The sequence below is a fragment of the Neocloeon triangulifer genome, unplaced genomic scaffold (assembly GCF_031216515.1).
Source record: "Neocloeon triangulifer isolate White Clay Creek 2 clone unplaced genomic scaffold, ASM3121651v1 ptg000014l, whole genome shotgun sequence".
Lineage (NCBI taxonomy): Eukaryota > Metazoa > Arthropoda > Insecta > Ephemeroptera > Baetidae > Neocloeon > Neocloeon triangulifer.
The window spans coordinates 16,954,028-16,973,582 of NW_026775556.1; the positions used below are offsets into that span (position 1 = coordinate 16,954,028).

At 36.9% G+C, this 19,555-nt stretch overlaps 5 protein-coding genes and 1 non-coding gene across 7 annotated transcripts in view; 4 read left to right on the forward strand and 2 right to left on the reverse strand.

The window, feature by feature from the left end:
* The first annotated feature begins 2 nt into the window (after nt 1-2).
* Nucleotides 3-1,512, forward strand: LOC132199454 (transcriptional adapter 1-like). The gene is made up of 4 exons (XM_059624166.1): nt 3-206; nt 323-359; nt 563-1,216; nt 1,265-1,512. Exons 1-4 carry the CDS (start codon nt 130-132, stop codon nt 1,388-1,390), a joined length of 894 nt encoding a protein of 297 aa, XP_059480149.1. The 5' UTR covers nt 3-129; the 3' UTR covers nt 1,391-1,512.
* A 36-nt stretch (nt 1,513-1,548) lies between these two features.
* LOC132199452 (aminopeptidase Ey-like) lies at nt 1,549-5,465 on the reverse strand. Its single transcript, XM_059624164.1, has 15 exons — nt 5,254-5,465; nt 4,977-5,201; nt 4,638-4,834; nt 4,421-4,582; nt 4,255-4,368; nt 4,016-4,201; nt 3,771-3,954; nt 3,469-3,710; nt 2,948-3,312; nt 2,607-2,892; nt 2,365-2,556; nt 2,140-2,307; nt 1,946-2,089; nt 1,810-1,876; nt 1,549-1,755 (listed from the first exon to the last, which is right to left on the reverse strand). Exons 1-15 carry the CDS (start codon nt 5,425-5,427, stop codon nt 1,603-1,605), a joined length of 2,859 nt encoding a protein of 952 aa, XP_059480147.1. The 5' UTR covers nt 5,428-5,465; the 3' UTR covers nt 1,549-1,602.
* Nucleotides 5,466-6,174: 709 nt separating this feature from the next.
* On the forward strand, nt 6,175-10,130 carry LOC132199453 (mitochondrial sodium/calcium exchanger protein-like). Its single transcript, XM_059624165.1, has 13 exons — nt 6,175-6,343; nt 7,491-7,649; nt 7,704-7,756; nt 7,812-8,140; nt 8,191-8,268; nt 8,325-8,480; nt 8,538-8,648; nt 8,704-8,967; nt 9,019-9,143; nt 9,213-9,366; nt 9,426-9,506; nt 9,591-9,658; nt 9,720-10,130. The coding sequence occupies exons 1-13, from the start codon at nt 6,260-6,262 to the stop codon at nt 9,954-9,956; spliced, it is 1,899 nt and encodes a 632-aa protein (XP_059480148.1). The 5' UTR covers nt 6,175-6,259; the 3' UTR covers nt 9,957-10,130.
* Nucleotides 10,131-10,427: 297 nt separating this feature from the next.
* Nucleotides 10,428-11,471, forward strand: LOC132199457 (LYR motif-containing protein 9-like). Its single transcript, XM_059624170.1, has 3 exons — nt 10,428-10,738; nt 11,074-11,166; nt 11,248-11,471. Exons 1-3 carry the CDS (start codon nt 10,628-10,630, stop codon nt 11,293-11,295), a joined length of 252 nt encoding a protein of 83 aa, XP_059480153.1. The 5' UTR covers nt 10,428-10,627; the 3' UTR covers nt 11,296-11,471.
* A 1,709-nt stretch (nt 11,472-13,180) lies between these two features.
* Nucleotides 13,181-13,269, reverse strand: Trnay-gua (transfer RNA tyrosine (anticodon GUA)). Its single transcript is given in 2 exon segments — nt 13,181-13,216; nt 13,233-13,269. It is a non-coding gene; the product is annotated as a tRNA-Tyr (tRNA).
* A 1,691-nt stretch (nt 13,270-14,960) lies between these two features.
* Nucleotides 14,961-19,555, forward strand: part of LOC132199690 (proline-rich protein 36) — a 28,362-nt gene continuing 23,767 nt past the window's right edge. For both annotated transcript variants that reach the window (XM_059624611.1, XM_059624612.1), the window contains exons 1-2: nt 14,961-15,047; nt 15,187-15,234. The gene's annotated coding sequence lies outside the window, so the exon portion shown is untranslated. The remainder of the gene's footprint in view (nt 15,048-15,186; nt 15,235-19,555) is intronic.

Below are 19,555 nucleotides of genomic sequence, written 5' to 3' on the forward strand. Positions count from 1 at the left end.
GGAGCATGTCGAAAACAAAGATTATAAACAAAACATTAGCCGGGTTTTCTGAATTTTCTGAAATAATCACAAAAAGGACGTTGAATTAACTACTAAATTTTAAATTAGCCATAAACGATCGAAGCAAAGATGACCACTGAATTTCCGGAATCGAATCTGATTCGAGCCAAAATCATTGAGATCCTAGGCGACGAAAATTCCAACAAGTAAGTTTTGCCTTTACTAAAAAGGTTTGCTTAATTTTTGCATAATTTTAAATACAACTTATTTCAGTTTCGAGTATAATTTTCAGTTTTAAGTTTAAATAAAACTTTATTTACAGATACTTTACTCTCTTGAAGACATGGTTCAGGATGAAGGTGAGAAATAATAAATAGAGAAAATTTAAAAAATCAGTATTATGCGGCGGCATGTTGTGTTGTTGTTGTATAAAGTCATTTCAATTTTTTTTTTCAAAATACATTTATTTTTAATTTTTAGTACGTTACAAAGATAATATATATTGCAAAGAATTTATAATGTTAATTTATGTACCAATTTAAATGGCTGAAAAAATCTTCAGATGTCGAAGGAGGACTTTGATTTCTATGCAAGGAAACTGCTTCCTCCTGAAGCGGCACGACTCCACAACCACTTCTTGCTATCTTTGCTGAACCAATGCCAACCTCTTGCTGAAAGTCTCCGTCTGAGCAGCCCATTCACAACCTCCAGCAAGGTCTTTTCTTCACCAGAGCCACCTTTGGGCCCTTTCGAGACAGTCGAGCCAGCAGCATTTGTCAAAGAGTCTCGGCCTGCCAGGGCTCAGGCAGCGCAAGCCCCCTTGCCCCTGCAGACCCCCGTGCACTCTGAAGCGCACTTGCCCGACCTTGGCCTCATGATGGGCCGGCTGCTGGTGGCCGGATGGGACCACGGCCTCCAAGGGGCACGTTACGATGTGGCCCTGTGCCTCGTCGAGGCCACCAGGGGCATTGTGAAGGCTGTCCTTGAAGCTGTGGTGCGTCTCAGAGGCGGCCACCGTTTGAGGGACGGCCGCTTTGCTTTTGGTCTTGGCAGCAGACCTCCGCCCCTTCTGCCCAGACAAGAAGGGCCTCCTTCAAAGAAGCCTCGACTGGAGGAGGCCGAGCAGCAAGCTGCACAGGAATTGGCGGCCGCCTCTCCAGGCCAGGAGAATGCACGCCAGCCCATCAACCTCTTTGATCTTTACCTTGCCCTGAAGGTAAAACCTTTCTTTTTCATTTTCAATGTTGATGAATTTTTTAACCAGGTCCAGCCGAATGTGATTCCGTCTACCTCTGTTCACGCTCGTCTTGTTGAAACCATTTCGGCAAAAATGCAGCACCCAAGCTTAGAAGAAATGCAGGCTCTGAGTGTTGTTAAAATGCAACCGTGATAATTATTCACACAAAATTGACTTTGTATTACTTCAAAGAAAGACGATTTCTGTAAAGCCGTGATGTATTTTAGTGAAACGGATAAATTAACCTCCTATAATAAATTAAAATAATGCCAGTTCTTTGCAAATTTTGTGTTAAACACTTTCATCCAATTAATTTACAATTTTCATTTTATGATTAACAAGTCAATTTATTCTTTTGTCATGAATTACAACTGATTTTGAACAAAGAAAAGCATGACTTCTCCCAGATGTGCAGCATTCCATTCTAGAATGGCTGTCAGCTGGGATAAGGCTCCCTCGATGTTGTTCTGCTCCTGCTGTGACAGTTCCAGCCTGTGGTCATCGAGGAACAGTTGGATCTAGAAAATGGAAATTTAAAGGTAACATTCAAATTTTGATGATTTATTTCCAACCTTCTCATAGTGGGTTTGGGTATTAAGCTTCTCGGAAATGGCTGCAAAGGCAAAACCAATGTTCATCCTGAAAAATTAATAATGAATTATAATTAGATATGATAATAATTATTGATTAATTGTATTTTGTTCATACTTATTTTTCAGCACAGCGAAGTTTTGGATGAGGAAATCAAGAGCAAGATCAGTGCCAATTGGGTTGCTGTACACAGAGAAGAACACACCGAGTGCATCACCCTCCTTGATGTACGAAGCAGTAGGCAGAATTTCATACAAAAAGCTGAAGGTGTCTTCCTTAGGTGAGTTAAAAATATATACTTTTACTCTTACTGCTCAAGAAGTGCAATATCAGAAGCGCATCCCAATGCACCAAGCAACTGGGTTCGGTCTTCGGCAGTTTCGGCACTCAAGTATTGGGAAATGTAGAAGTTGTAGTCGTCTAGAGTTCCTTGGCGCATACCGGCGCAATAAGATGTGGCGCGAATGTCGGGGTTAATTCTGTATTACAAAATCCTCACAAGCCAAGTCTTTTTATTTTAGGCACTTATTTCTTACGGGTTCTGAGCATCAGTTTGCTTCCACTGCCTAGCAAGGGCCTGTCCCTGATGATTGCACGCTTCCAAGCCAGTGTTGCAGGCCCATCTTGACACAAGGGTGCGAGTAACTCCAGTTATGTGGCTTTCCTCACTTTCAGGGTACAGACCATTGACGCTGTTGAAAATATTTTCCAGCTTGGCGCTCACATACCTGAAATTTTTCTCGATAAAGCAAATTCTCATTACGTTGATAGAGTTTACTTGTTGAAAAGACTCTTTGACTCTGCGGTTTGATACATTCTGTCCCTGATGAACTCTAGTCTGCGAAGGGCTGCAGCCCAAGGTCCGTACTGCGTCTCATGGTGGAGGTACAGGGTGCTTGAAAGGGCGGTCTTATAATCCAGCAGCCCTGTAACTCCAAAGGCAAGGGAATCGTCAAGAATCTGGGCTCTATTCAAAGGGTCAATCAGATCTGCGGTCTGTGGGTCGTTCAGGAACGCAAAGAGCATGTCCCAGTTAGCTTGGTCATAGTTAACTCTGAAGTAACCTTGAATTAAATTATTATTGTTTTTCTCTCAACGTGATTCAATCTTTTTCCGCACCAGTCTGCTTGATGTTCAAAAGGACCCACTGATTGTCCAGAGGGATTCCTTCGGCGGCGCCCAACTCCTGAGAGTCCGTTAGAAGCCAGCTTGCTGGAGTTTGGCTGTCAAAGTTAAGCTCGGCCTGAGAGGTCAAGGTCAGCGGGATCGGCCACTGTTCAGGGCCGTTGATGGAGAAACGCTTTTGCGTGACCTGGGCCGTCTGGGTAGCGTAGTCCCTAGTTACTGTAACGGCAGGCACTCCTTCCTGCAAGGTGAGCGAATTCATGACCTGGGCAAAAGTGACGCCATTGGGAAGGACTCCAGCAGGGACGTGAGGTGCCAGGGCGGCGAAAAGATCATCTTGATGAGCAGCAGAGTAGGCACTATATTTAAAATATACAATTTTAATAAAAGAATAAAAAAAAAACCTGGTGACTATCTATTATGGCTCTTTAGTCAATCAGTGAAATTTAAGTAAAAAAAAACTGTGAACACAGAGCAAAACCTTTGGACTGCTTAAAAATATTAAATATTATTACTGGTTTCTCATGTAATCGAAAATTCCACTTCGGAAGTTTTCGGGTCCCATCAGGTTGATCATGAACCTGACCAGACAGCCGCCCTTGTTGTAGGACATGTAGTCAAATATCGAGTCGATAGAGTTGGGGCTGTCAACGTTTGCGTGCACAGGGTGGCTAGTGAGGAAAAATTCGTCTGCGGCAAATGCGTCGTACATGTTGTCAACTTGGAATTGCTGATCCATATTCCAAGTGGGGTTCAACTGAAAATATTTTTACATATATATTTTTTAAATAAAACTTTCATTTTATCAAATTCTTACGTCTCCTGTTGCAAAAAACTCAAAGTAAGTGGCGAATCCCTCGTTGAGCCAGAGGTCGTTCCACCAAGTAGGGCTGACAATGTCTCCAAACCATTGGTGCGTCAGTTCGTGAGAGACGACCTGGGTTACCAGCTGCTTGGAACCCTGAGAGCCGGTTGCTGGATTCCACAATAGCAGGCGCTCCCTGTTTAAATAATATACAATTTGATATTTCAAATATTTTCACATTTTTGTGATTTAAATACACATAAGAAATGTGGCCCCAATTTTCCATGGCGCCGGAGAAAAAGTCCTGGTAGGCAAGCTGGTCTACTTTTGGCAATCCATAATTGGTCTGAGTGTAGGTCTGGTAGTAGTTAAAGTGGTCAGGTGAAATATCATTTGAATACGCGCCGTACTGAAGCTCGGAAGGTCGAGCCCAAACAGCAAATCTATTAAATTACCGAAATAATGTACAATTTTAATAAATTCCGTCTCTTTAAACCTGCTGTCCTTTGTGCTTTCAAGTCGTCCGAATTTGGATGTTGTGTACGCTACCAAGTAGCTGGACATGACTGGAGAGTCCTGGAATTTGGCGAAATTCCATCCAGCTGGCAACCTAAATAATTTATATTTCATTAAAAATAATTTTTAGCAAATTATGTAATTACTCTGGGCTGTCATAGACAGTTTCGACGGGCATATTTGCAACTGCGGTATATCCAGGGGCTTGAGCCAAAATTATGGAAAATGTTGCTTTAAGCGCGGGTTCGTCAAAGCAAGGGAATGACTGCCTGGCGCCCGTCGACTCGAACTGGGTGGTTGCAAGCCAGCTAATAAAATTTTTATAAATGAAATTGCATGTCATCAAATTTTTTTAACTGTTACTCCGTGTTTCCATTTTCATCGGTGTATTGACTGCGGAAAAACCCAAAGCCGTCGGTATTCAGATTTCCCGTGAAGTTGACTTTAATATTGTATTCTTGACCGCTAACAAGAGTACTGGCCAGGTTCAAAGTAAAAAATTGCCTGTCGTCAGTGGCCAGACTCCAGTTAATCAGCGGTTGCACTGCTCCAGTGTTTGTCTATCAAATTTGAGATGGTTATCAATGTTTTCCACTGATATCGTTTTGTTGCCAAAAAAACCCAAATCAAAATCTTATCACAACAGTTTCTCAACAATAATGGTGCAAAATAAGATTAGTGATTGCATATTAATTATTTTACCTGGGTGACTTCAACTTGGAAATTCGAAAGGTCAAAGGCGTGCAACACAATGCTGGAAGTGGGTTTTTCCACAAAGATCTTGATGTCAACCTTTCCGTCAAAGGTGAACTCTCTGCCAGGGGTCTCCAGGAGGTACGGAATCAGCTCCACGGTGTAGTGCAAAGGTCGTATTCCGGTGGGCAAGAGGTAGTCTTCCAAGGCCCTGGTTGACCCCTCGGAAGATTCCTATTTTAATAAATCTTATTTCCCTATTTTAATTTAGAAATTGACTTGAAACCTGGCTCCGTTCGTGTCGCTGGTGGAAAGGTCCCGAGTGGCCAATCAGGTTGGGTCCTGTCCTAGGGTTTTGTCCCAGCTCCCTCATCAGCTCGTAATCCCTTCCTGAGGGTTCCAAAGACGACGCGCCTACCCATGCTACCAGCAACGCTAGGCACAAAAACTTGAGCACCATCGTGTCTTTGTCTTCAGCCTAACTGATCTGCTGGTTTATAAGACACAAGACAAAAGTGCCAGATTTTTGCACACGGCCAATTTTTAAACAGCATCTTGATAATTTTGAGTGGAATTTTCTGAGTTGGTACTTTCCTATTCCTAATAGGATCACACTTTATCTTAAACAAAGCTGATTAAACCAATGATTAAAATTGGACAAACAAATCAGCAAAGTGATTATATCATAAGATTGTGTTCTGCATGCTTTTTAACAAATTTTAAAATCTTCAAACTTTTATTTCAATGAGGATATAAAAATGTCTCGCACTGTCAGTATTATGAATTTTGAGATTTACTGGTTTGAATTTTAATGATGTTCCGAACGAAGTTAAAGACTTAAAATAATCAGCATTGTTTTATTTTGTCTCATATTATTTTTTTCATAACAGTCTATTGGTTTTTAAATTAAATTTAAAATCAAACTTGAAATTAAGCCCAATTAGAATAATGGAAATGCGCAAGCAAGAATACATTTTACATTTGTGATATATTTAAATTAAGGTCAAGTTTTTGAGTTAAGAGGTGCAGTCAATCAGGAAGGGGAGAATTTAAATAAAAGAATTTCATTATAATAATTTAAATTACTATTCAAACAGTTATTTTTAAGGTTCAATACTTTTAGAACTCTTACGGTTGGCAATATAACGATTCCTTTCCTTTCAATTGGTCTCTATGAAAAAAATTTCTTTGCCTGCAGCTCGTCTAGGGTGGGAGAGGATTGTATGGAGCGGAGGGATGCGGCCGAGTGGCAAGAGCGCCGCCAGTGACACCCTGACCTGCTCGCAGTTGACATGAGCAACCTGACGGCACCGCAACTTGTGCGTCACCTGCTTTTCACCATCTACAAGGTGCCCTCGCTGGAAGACCTCCAGCAGGTAAGATTTCAAAATTTAATTTTATCTCCGAATTTTAATGATAATTAGGTACCTACTTTTGTAAATTTTTTTTGAGCTGGTTATCAGACACGCGATCGTTTTTAATCGCTGCGTGACTTAACTGTGCAAAATAAATATTAATATGTTTCGATAGCACTTCTTCGTATCAGTTTTTGAAATTTTCCACTTATTCGCAGCAGTAATTTGAGCGTGCACTTTACGACCTATTAGCATTGGAAAGGCGGATCAATTTACTCGCATTGATCATGCAGGTTGCAATAGACAAGAAAACAACTTGTGCAAACTTCGTTGGCTTTTGCGCCGCGGTCTGGTGCATAAATTAACACTTGACGCGCAACGGAAAAAAGGCGACTTTGATTTCTTCCACATTTTTACTATCCATCAACTCTCGGCAGAAAGTCGCTGTAATCCGAGCTAATTGAATGCATTTTTGCTGTAAAGGTGCTCGTCGGCACCTAATTCGTCAACGCCGTAGAGCTGACCTTGTGGTCAAAAGCGGCTAAAATTGCTCGCGCGTCTTAGGAAATTCGCAGAATTTTGTGACACTCCATGAATGTCAAGCACCATATTGGTATTTTTAGAACTCGTTGCGCAAACAAACCTTGTCTCAAAATTTATTGACAACTTTTTTCTTACAACGCACGATAATTTAAAATTAACGCACGTGTGAAATTTGCCTTCCATTAGCGTGGATGAAAAAAAGTGGTTCGTTATGCAAATTTTATTTATTTTGCATTCTATTTTTGTTTGCGCGTGTTAAGTAACTGACTTCATTTAATTTTCTTGTTATTAAATTTTGAAAAAGAAACTTCTGTTTTTATAATATATTAAACAATCGTATTTTATAAATTAATTATTACTCGTTTAAAACTATTATTGTTTCATCAAATTTATTAATATTATTAATTTTTATCGCCTATTTCAAATTTATAATTTTTTCCTGTAAAAGAGTAGGTATTTATTTAATAAATTAAATTAAATGTTTTCATATTGAAGAAATTAATATGAAATTGCTTCCATTATTCTTACACAAAAACCTTGAATGCGCTTTTATATCGCTATCAATATTATGGACCAAGAATGACATAAATATTAACACGACCTTAAATTAAAATTTTGCTTTCAGGAGAAGTGTGTGAATGTCCAGGTGCTGCCGGAAGATGAAAAATGTATGTTTGTGCAAGAGGCGGCCGACTGCCTTACCGAGAGTTCTTTTGTGCCATACTTGTACCTGCTGTATTGCGACTTCTCAACTTCCTCCAGATACCTGGGCGTCGCTATTTGCGTAATGCTGAATTAAAAATAAACCAGTGTAAAAATAATAATTTGATACATTTAGGTAGGATGGCTTGTCCTCATGTTTTTCTTGCTCGGCAAATCAGCCAACGACTTGTAAGTTTGTGTGATATTTTTTCCACGTTAATTGCATTAATTTTATTATTTTTAGCTTTTGCCCAGCTTTAACTGTGATCGCAAAGGTCTTGGGCCTCTCGGAAAGTTTGGCTGGTGTAACTGTCCTGGCCTTTGGAAATGGCTCTCCGGACATATTTACCTCACTCGCTGGTGCACCCAGAGGTCGATCGGAACTCATCTTCGGAGAACTGATTGGGTCCGGTCTGTTTGTGACCACAGTCATAGCGGGTGCCATCATCACCATCAGACCCTTCAAGGTCATGGACAGGTCCTTCCTTCGTGATATAATTTTCTACCTTGGCGCCGTGTACTGGACCTTTTACATTTTTTACAAAGGGGTGGTCACCACCTGGGAGGCAGTTGGTTTGATTTTTGTAAAAGGAAGTGGAATTTTTACTCATGTAAGTTTTTAGGTTTCATCATTCTTTATTTGGTTTACATTACTGTGGTACTAACAGAAAGATTTTATATCAAGTCACAACCTCCAATAGGTAAATTGTTAAATTATGTTTAAAAATATAAATTTCAATAAATTTTTCAACATTAGTGATTGTTGATGCGGAGCAAGACATTGAAGAGGCCAGATCAGACGCAAGCAAATCTAGTTTTGAGGCTTCGTCCAGGAGTCTTCCGGAGTCTCCAACTCAAGACAAAGTGGAGCAGACAAAGCGCACCAGATCTCACACTGTCAGCACAGTGCAGGGTAATTATAGTTGGGTTGTGCTTTTGAAATTTACAAAATCTATCCTTTCATTTTCAGAGCTGGCCATCCACCAAGAAAGACTGAGTCACCTTTGGAGTCAGGGATTGAGGGAGGAAATTATGTCTTCACCAGAAGTGGGCCCTGATGAAACAACCCCACTCCTGTCAGGTTGTTTTACCACAATTTACTCGTTCAAAACCATGTAATTTATAAAATATTACAGGCACACATTATCCAGCCAAAGAACATTCATCAAAACTTATCTGGAGGGAGCTCAAGGCAGGCTTATCAGAGGTGACGGGACCTACGGAAGCAAACCAGTGTTTTCCCAGCAAATGTCTGCACTGGCTCCAGGCACCTGTTGTGCTCTCGTTAACCCTTTTGGTACCAGTTGTCAATTACACCGCACCCAAACATGGATGGTGCCGTCCTCTGAATGCCCTGCACTGTTTCACATGCCCACTTTTTTGTCTTTTTGCTACTCAAGGTACTTAAAGTACAATTTTAAAAAAATCTTTATGACTTAGACTTATTTTAGTTGCCACGGTGTCTTTGGTGTGGCCGTGGCTGCAGTTGTGGGTGATCGCTGGTGTCATTGGAGCTTTTGCTGCAGTTTGGGTATTTTATTCGACTGAGCCCGATCGACCCCCTCGATATCATAATGTAAGTTGATGGAATTGTGTTTTCTGTTTTTATCACTTTGTTTGATTTTGTTTGTATTAATTTTGTCAGGTTTTTGCATTTCTCGGATTTGCTGGATCAGTGGTAACAATATACATGGTGGCAAATGAGGTCGTCAACTTGCTGAGAGCTATTGGTATACTCTCCAACCTCAGCGACACTATGCTCGGCATGACTGTACTTGCTTGGGGTAATAGTATTGGAGGTAAAGAGAATTGGCTTAATTGAATGATACAGAAATTGACATTCACTTTTGATTTGCAGATTTCATCACGAATTTTTCAATCGCCAGGCAAGGATTTGAGAGGATGGGATTTTCGGCCTGCTTTGGAGGGCCACTGTTCAGTATCCTTTTAAGAAAATCGAAAAATCAATCTTTTTGTAAATTAAAAAAACTAGTCGAAATTTTCCCTGACCAAATTTTTTTAGATATTTTATTAGGTATTGGGATTTCATTCACAATGGCAACCATAGAGAGTGGAGAGAACAAAATTTATGTGAGTTTTTTATAGTTTCTAAAACTTATTTTGCTTCAAATTGACTTCAATTTAATTGTAGATTCATTACGGAGAGGTTGGCCCTTTGATAGCCCTTTTTCTCGCATTGAGTCTCGTATCGTCACTCATCGCCTTCCCTCTGATGGGATTCACCACAAAACGCAGCTACGGCATTTACCTCCTTTCCCTCTACTCCCTATTTTTGTGTGCAACCATTCTTTTAGAGGTTGATGTCCTTCCTCTCAACTGGCTCCCAGCCTCCAGAATAGCTGCGCCAGTCACAAAGTCGCCTTTGTAGTGTTATTTAAATCTTAGCACTTGTTTAAACTTGTTACTATTATACATTTTGATTATTACCTCATGAGAGTGGCTACATGCTAAAGCATTTTATCAACGGTTTTCATTCAAAATGAGTAAATGTTAAGCTTTTCTCTTACGTTGCATAATTGTTTCATCAGTGCTGCACACCTTTTTATTTTATGCATGAATTTCAATCTTACGTTCAGCTAAGATTTGTGATGTCGTTATTTATTATTGAAAATGTTAGTGACAATGAGAGATATTGTATATTTTATAAAGTTGTCAACAAAATGCAGGTGTAAGTTAAAAAATATTAATGTGTAAATGTGACTAACAAAATTTATTAATTACATTAATTATACACAAGTTATATACCTTTTCAATTTAATTTTTTATTCGGCCTTTTTTGTTTGTTTATAAATAACTAAATGCAATCGATTCAGGTCAGAATATTAAATGAATCTAAAAATCTAAAGTATAATATATGTATCTGAACCAAAGATCTTTGATCCGAATCCGCAAGCATTTTGCTTTTTTGCCGCGAAAGCAGGTGGCACCCTAGTACGAGTAGCCCAGCTGGTGAAGTAAACACACGAATTTCATGTACTTCGGTTTTTGTGCCCCCATTTTTCCAGCCTGCAAGCGTTAGTTGGTCCAAAGATTGTGCGAATGTCCGCCCAAAGTATCACATGTCCAAAGGTGCTTTTCAGGTACCTCATGAGGCAATGCCAACGCCTTCCAAAAGGTCCCAAAGAACACTACCAGCATTACATCAAACAGGCACGTTTTCTATTGCCGACTTCAAATTTCAGCGGCAAAAGCATGTGCAATGATTATTCCTCAAATTACATTACATTTAAATTTCCATCTTTTATTCTCTTCAATTTTAATTCTAAAACGTAAAATAGTAAAAATATGATCAATGATGAGCAATTTGATTTTTTATTTTCTACTTCAAAAATTATTCCGTTTCAATTAAAGGCCGGTCAGAAATCGTCGTCAAAATTAATATATATTTAATATATTTTTTTTATTTAATAAAATATTTGGAAAAATTTTGATTATATCTTCCACAGGGATGCTGTTAAATTGTGTTTTACGTCATTTTTTTTTAGAGTTTTAAGCAACATGTGCACGAGAAAGACCCAGAAAGGATTCAGGAGATCATGAAAAGATCAGTGGAAGACGCAGAATGGATAATGAAAAAGGTAAAAATTAAATATCATTACCTGATTGAGATTATATTAAAAAGAGAGAGCGAAAATTAACTACCTAATATTTGATTACAGTATAAAAACTACAAGGCTCCGGGCAGCACAAAAGTTCCAGGCGTGTGAGTGCGATGCTCAAAAAATTAGAATTTGAATATTTTAAGTCTGATAAATCTACTCTTGCTGTATAAAAAGAGGGCAAATTCCGCGCACGTAATACTTTAGAAGTGGCAAATAAAATGATGTCCATAATTTGAATGAATGAATTGTAAAATAAAATAATCAAAAAATCATTTGAAAATGTACGCCTATTTAATTAAAATTTAATCCATCCCTTCATTGTTATCATTATTTTTTTAAATATTGGCTATCAAAAATAATTTAAAAAAGTCAAATTGATATTTATAAAAATAAGTATTATAGTTGAGCTTTTTATGAACAACAATATCTCAAGCGTTGCATTTATTTTTATCTCTCGCACTCGGACCGAGAAATAATGCTTGCATTTAATTTGAAAAAAAAAACTTTTGCTGATTTAAATTGAAATATGAGAATGTAAAAATTTGAAAACAAAAAATCAAATTTCAAACTAGGCGAGTTGTCCCTGGCGCGACAATTGGCTCTGGAGCGGCCTTCAACGGTGCTCGACTTGGCCAATAAGTGCGGCGGGACCGACACATTGGCTGCCGGCGGCCCGAGGGGTGGACTGGGCTCAGGGGTGAGCCACTCGGGGTGCCAGGGGCGGAGTCCATGGCGCCGCCTACTTGGCCGCTCTCAGTGGCCGCTGGCCTGCGAACGGCCAAAAATAATGTTCTGTTAATTCAGCAGATTATGAAAAATAATTTATTTCGTTTTCGTAAATCTGCTGCCATATTTTCAAAAATTTAGACACTCGGAAACGATATAAAAGAACGCATCCTGATATCTGCATGTCCAAGGACGACCCTGAGTGAAATCAGGAAGTATTATTTGTTGGTGCGAGTTTGAAAACAGGCAGCGCAAAAAAATTATATTTGCAACTTGCGTCACATAAACGTCATTCCTCCAACGCAATTTATTTTTGCTTATATATGATATTTATGCGTTTTGTCCGCGCCGCAAATATAAACTTTATGAAGACCTCACTGCTCTTATCTCAGTTGAGCAAATTTTGCACCGGTTTATGATTTTGTTTAAAAAAAAAAGTGAATTTTGACTTACTTTGAACAGTTACTTCTGATTTTTCCCATCAACTGCTACGTTAATATATGAAACCAATTTGCAATTTGGCCTCTGCTTAAATTTTCAGATTAACCACTTTATTTTTGAAATGTTTTATTTTACCCAAGCAAAAATTATCAAAATAATAAAAATAAAACAGAAAAGTTAAAAATAAAACTTTTAAACAAAAACTGCCCACACAAAAATGATTCCCAAATAACGAAAAATCTAAAAATGAAGCATGAAATATTAATAAGAATACTATTGGGATCCACTAAAGCTTTCCGTTATTTCTTGTTAATCGTTTTACTTTCACAAAAAAACGGTTTAAAATGGAAATATTTCAGAATTAGAATTTTCAATATTAATTCAACAGCAAAACGACTATTGATTTTAGCCGTGTAATAGAAGCTGGTGAGTGAGTTTTGATGATGAGTTGCGAGACGAGCTGGTTTTTATGAAGCGACAAGGCAGTTTGATGCACACGGATCAATAAATAGCTGCACTCTAGGCGCAAGCGTAATGTACTCTGCGTTTCCACAATGCTCTCTTGAAACGCAAAAATTTCTCGCTTTTGAAAGTAACAAAACTGTATGATGAGTTTGAAGTGAAGGATGCAATTCAGTAAAATTTAATATAATCATTTTGTAATTTTTCATTGTTTTTGTAAAGATTTTATGATATAATGATACGAAAGCAATTATTACAAGCTTTCCAAATCATATTTTTGCAAAACATAAATTACAATTTTTCATAATTGAAGAGTTGCTATAGAAATAGAATCCGATAAGTGAAAAGGAGAAAAAAGGTTTCCTCCGGGCCGGATTCGAACCAGCGACCTATGGATGTCTGCCACAGTCCTTCTACAGTCCACCGCTCTACCAACTGAGCTACCAGAGGAGTTAAGGAAGGATCCAACTTTTTTGGTATTAGTATGTATGGCGCTAGTGTCGCAAAATTGGAACGCAGTCGGCTGCTGCCGTAGCAGTGCCAACACCGCGGCTCATGTGTAATTGAATGCCAGTGATGTTATAAGAGCTTGAGAATGGGTTGGATTGCATTTTATCATTTTTTGCTAATGAACAGCAAACAGGCTGAAATGCCGCTTCCAATTCTGCTGAACTATTTATCCAAACAAGTCATTGCTCAAAATAGAGAAATAAAAAATACTTTATTAGTTTCTCCAAAAGTTAGAAAGAATTAAGATTTTTAGCAACAGAAGTTGATTGCAAAATTATTTTTAAACTGCAAATTGGCCAAAATTGAATAATTGTCTTTGATTCTGATGAAAAATTTGCAAAAAAATTCTACATTCTTTAGAGGGAAAATAAAATAAATAAAAAGCGATCCCAAAAATTTGATCAAAAATTATAATGTTCCATCAGCTATAGGATTAATTTTAATACTCTTCATTTCAATTTGATGGCAAGTTCTAATTATCAAAGCTCTATTTTTACAAAATATAGAATGAATGAAAATACTTGAATTAAAACAAGATTATCAAGATAAAATGCAATGCACATTAGTTTTGTAAAAAATTCACTCAATTTAAATTCCAAATTATAACCTGTGTGAGAATGTCGTTTAATATTTATTTCAACATGTTTTTGTCTCTTTGACGCATCTAGATTTTAGATTGTGATGTGTGACAACTGTGACAAAAAATACAAAGATCAACGACCGACCTTATTTTATCCTCATTTTGGCCAGACTATTATTTACTGAGTGAGTGAGTGAGCAGCTCACATGAAAACATTTTTGACGTATTTTAATTATTTTATTATATTTATAGTGATGCCGGCTAGTGCGTGCATTTTAAAATCATCTCATATAATTATCCTTCTAAAATAGACAAATGCTGTGTTTCGTCTAAAAAAATTTGAACAACTGCATTTCATCATTTATTTTTACTTAACACAGCAACAAACCAACAAAGCAAAATTTAATTCAAATGTATGATAGACGGAAGTCTTTTTTTTCCTTTTTAAGGGGAATAATAAATGTTTTTTTTTTAAACCCATAACATCTTAAGAGGTGTGTTAAATAAATGGTGTGATTAAAACACCACCTGCACAGCACAAAATAAACCTAAGAAAAGCTACATTCGTCTCTCAACTTAATTTTAAATATTTTTATTTTTTTAATCGTTTTGGCCAGAGAGATCTGTAGTTTCGACATAACACTGTTTGCTATGTGATTAGTTTTAAAATGACCAAAAAAACTGTAAAAATTTCAAATATTAAATTATCCAATGTTATCTAATAATGTATCAAAAACGTTTGGCAAAAAATAAACCGCAAATGTAGCCTGCAATATCCGCATTCTTATCTTTTGAACATTTTCAGCGTAAAATTTTTCGACAGGAAAAAGTCATTCTCAAATACTTGCTTTCATGTCTCATCTCTTATTATTTCATTTCATGTTTGTGCGCACTGCGTGGATGTTTAGTTTGATGCTTTTTACATTCCCCCATCGCTGTTTTGTCTCCCAAGGTGAAAAATCCGTCAAGATTCTCAGGAATTCGGCACTCGGCAGAGTCACGTGACTATATTTCATACCAACAGTTGATTTCAACCAGACATTCCAGATTCCAGATCCAGACAGGGCCAGGCGCAGTGTAATCACAATCAGTGCAGTTTCGGTATTGGTTGTGCTTGGGTTCCTCTGTCAATGATTGTGTGAGATTTGTCAAATTATATTAATTCTAATTGACAGCTTTGAGAAGAGAATTATCCATAATCCATTTTTACATAATCCTGCTACACTAGATTTAATTTGATCAAAAACACGCCCAAAACAATGAAATTCCTGTTTCAGTGCAAGATTTTCAAGGTCGACTTGGATTCATGCGTCCATAATATCAAGGTGAGTCTTTAAAATACATATTTTAATGCATTTAAACTGCATTTAGTTTAAAAAATATGCAATTTTTATTGATTTGTATAATAATATTTCATTTTGGCCAAATGAATTAGATCTTATAAGTTTTTTTTTCATATTCGCTGATCATTAAAACATAAATAATTATGTCGTATCCAACAAAATTAAATTTCCAAAATTTTACAGGATAGATAATTATACAGTCACTTTGTAGGCGAATCCTATTTGTGAAACATGAAAATTGGTTTCATTGTGTTCACATTATGACAGATTACTTCAATGTAGTATTCAATTTTAAATTTTATTAAAATTTAGCGATTAATAATGATTCGCAATAATTGAGCAGATTAATTTTATTTTATTTGCTCATATAAAATTATCAAAACATTGCCTCTAGCGGCTTCTAGGAGAAAACGCTCTCGCTATTATGCATCTACTTTTTGAGGAATTCAAAACATTAGTATTCAAGCATAAATTCGAGTGTTGATTTGGTAGAAAAAAATTGAATAATAGCAATATATTACGATCTATTTTTTTTTTTTTAAATAATTTACAACTTTGAAACAAATTTATAAAAAAAATTAAATTTTAATCCAACACCTCAATTGCAACACTTATCTTATGAATTTTTTTCTCCAGAATGCCCCTAAATTAAGGTTTTTGATAAGTGACGAAAAACAGGCTTTGGCCTCGTTGAAACATTGTTTTTCTTCATTTCTACCAACGTCTCCATGAGTGTCAAAATTTAGTTATTTACTTCGAAATCTCTCATTTTTTGGATTTTTTTTAGTAGATTTCATGCTAGCGGTGATTTGGTTTTGTACAATTTGAGAAATCAACTTCTCGCCGAATATAATCAATATTTATTCCTGATATATTTATCAAAATCAGTCATGAACAGTTCAGTTATTCAGTACATGAACTTCAATGTTCAAACGACATTAAATTTGTATTAATTGCACTAGATAATGATGACTTTTTTTAGTCTGCACAAACTTTCATATAATTACAACAATTATAACGATTCAAAATACAACACAAATGGTGAAAATGATTTTTTTTCTTCATTTTCCTTTATATTTGATGCTTCCATCAATTGAAAAGCTATTAAATAATTGAAAGCCACTTTGAAATTAAGATTTTTCACCCCATTTGCTGTTTTACCTTAAAATGAAATAAATATGGGGAGTGCATTATAAAATTCAGCTGCTTGAAATGTGAAATTTAAAACAAACCCCATAATTATCTGAAAAATATTTAGTTACTTTCCATTTTAACATGATTGTTTTTAAAGTTGAAGACAAAGTGCCCATAGTAACGAGTGGACGGGCACGTTTCAATATAAAAAGTGCATTCGCAGACAGAGGGGCATCTGGTTATGCATTAGATTTCGCGATTAGACAGAATAAGAAACTGGTTTCTCCGCATCCAGTGCAGCATGTTACGTGTGTGTATTTATTTATATATATTTATATACGCTGAATGTTTTGCTTTACTCCCTTTCTGGCTGCAGAGAGTGCATTATAGAGCTCCCGTCGAGAGCAAACTCCACACGAAGTGATAATTGTCGAGAGCTGCAGCGCAATGGTTGCAATGTCAATTGAAGGTCGCGCAGCGGCTGGATCGATAGAAATGCTGGAAAGACGAGCGAGCGCCGGCCGCTGAGCCACTGCATGAAAAGGACACACGAGTTATTTTTATTTCGAATATGCACCCTATCCGACGTGTACTCTCGTTATTAACGTCATCACCCTATCGTCCCACCACAACTCCGAGGGTGCCTCTTTTCACTCACGCTGCGCCAAGGAGCCCCGCCGAGAGAGAAATTTCATATGGGTCATTATTATACCAACCCTCACATAATATACGAAGAGAAAAACAGATAATTAATTTAATAATAGTTATTGAAAGCTAAAAATCATTGGATATTACAACAGATTTATAAGAGTAAAATTTTTAATAATATTTTTTTAAATAATACAAGTTTTAAATTTATGATCACCTCCTCCTCTGATGGCTCTGGATCTTTAAAAAAAACTATAAATTATTTAAATGCAATTAAAAAAAATTTGAAACCTTTCATAGAATTACTGTTTAGTTAGTGGAATATTTGAATTGAAATAGCAGGAGATACTATTTTTTTTAATTACTTTTTAAACTGATTTTGGTTTAAAAAATAATTCACCCAGAAATTGTGGCTGTAGCCCGCAGTGATAACAAGATCAATTATGATATGTATTTCTAATTTCTATAAAGCAAAATAAATAAACTCAAAAACTCTTAACGGAAAATTCAAAATTGTAAATTCAACACAAATCAACTGAGAACCATAGAGAAGCATCAAATTTTAATTTTCTAGCTCCCACTCATACTGTTATTAATTATTTTTTGTGGCGGAGTAATAAAAAAGAATAAATGAAATTAAAAGATCATCTTTTTTTCCACAGGGATACATTTTACATATTCTTTGAATTGAATTTAAATATTTTTTCTTATTATTATAAAATCAGGCAGTCTTTATTTATATCGGCCATAGTTTGCACCAAATTAAAATAAATTTCAATTTATTAATTAAAAAAACTTTATTATTGTCAGGAAAGGGTCGCTTTGTTTTTGTTTAGGGCATTCATAATTATTCAAAAGCGCTGCTGCTATTGTCCACTTTGTGTGTTTTTCATTTTTAGCTTTCACTGGTTCTATTGTTTTATTGTTATTTTTCACAACCCACAAAAATACAAGTTAGGGAAAAATTGACCGCCACTAGTTGCCCGGAAAGTGTTACCACACTCGGTGGTATTTTTGCGCATCAGGAAATTTTCACAGCAGGAAGAGGATGCATTCGGGAAATCGTCGTCATTCCCCTGCTCTGTGAGCCAAAACGCATCCTCTATCACTGCAGGCAGGGTCTTCGGTCATTCACATCTGAAAAAAAATTAATTTCATTTGTTCCATGAAAAACTAGATTCCTATGCAATTATTTTATGTATTTTTTATTTGCTTTGCACGATTTTGAATCTTGTTGTGTCGATCTTAAAAACGTTATGCAATCTGGACTACGTTCTTGCAATGCGTGTTGCCTACCTCGCAACAAACTTTTTCCGGCTTCATCCACCCCGAGCACATTACAATCGCACACCTGCATTTTTATCGCATTTGGAACGGCGTGGGCTTTAATTGGCGTCCCACTTATATTCCAATACGATAATGATAATCATGCTTTTCCTAATTTCTTATCACACTTGTGTGGGAAAAAACTGCCAACAACGGTTTTCCACAATCTATTTCAAGCTATATACGGTTTCCCGTTTTTTCTTTTTCAAATAAAATATAAATAGGTCTAGTCTTGATAAACGTTGAGAATAGGTTAAAATGCTAGTTTTTTTTTTAGATTCTTTTACCGATTTTCCAATTTCCAGTAGATGCCAAAAAATTCTCGGTTCAAAATAAATACAGTGCTAGCGACGTGGAATTATTCAATAGTAATAAGAAAAAAATTATCTTCAAACTGTAGCAAGATTTAAAATAGTTTGAAACTTTATAAAATAACCCTTTCCTTATCAAAATGGTTTTGATTTATAATTTTGTGATTTTTACTGCGAAATGTGTGTAGTATTTAAAAGAGAACGAGAACAATTTTATTAAATAAATATTAATTAATTAACTTAATTATTATTTATGCTTATTCAAATCAAAAGGAATGTATTGGATGAAACAAGTATTCATTAGAAGGAGAGAAACAAGTGCCAGTTTCCCGAGGGACGCGGCGCTAATGACGCAATAATCGGCGGCTAATCAGTGCTGTAGCGGAATTTCTGCGGTCGTACTTTTTTGCCGCGCCGGGGGTGAGTGTGTTGAAATGCCTGTGCGGAGGGGTGCGTTTGGCTCTTTGATCGGCGCTCAGTCGGGCGTGCATATTAAAGCATTTAACGGACCCCATCTCACTCTCCCACTGTCACGTGCCGATACTCGCGGGGGGAGGTTTTTTTCAATTCAACATCCTCGAGGGGGGTGGCTCGTTTTGGCAGCATATTTATTTGGCAACCGCTCTCGAGACGCAATTACCACACCCGTCCTGTTTGCGTTACGCAACCCCCTCGGATTGCGACACATCCAATTAAACATGCAGACTTGCAGATGCGCTTCAAGTCTCCGTCGCACCTTTAATTATGCACCGTTGACCTCTTGAAAAATGTCACTGATAATAAGAATAAATCGTCCAGTTCACGTGAAACGTTAACGCACTAATTGCAAGAGAGGAAGTTGATAAAAATTTCAGGCTGACGTGGAGCGATTCGTTTTGTTCTTC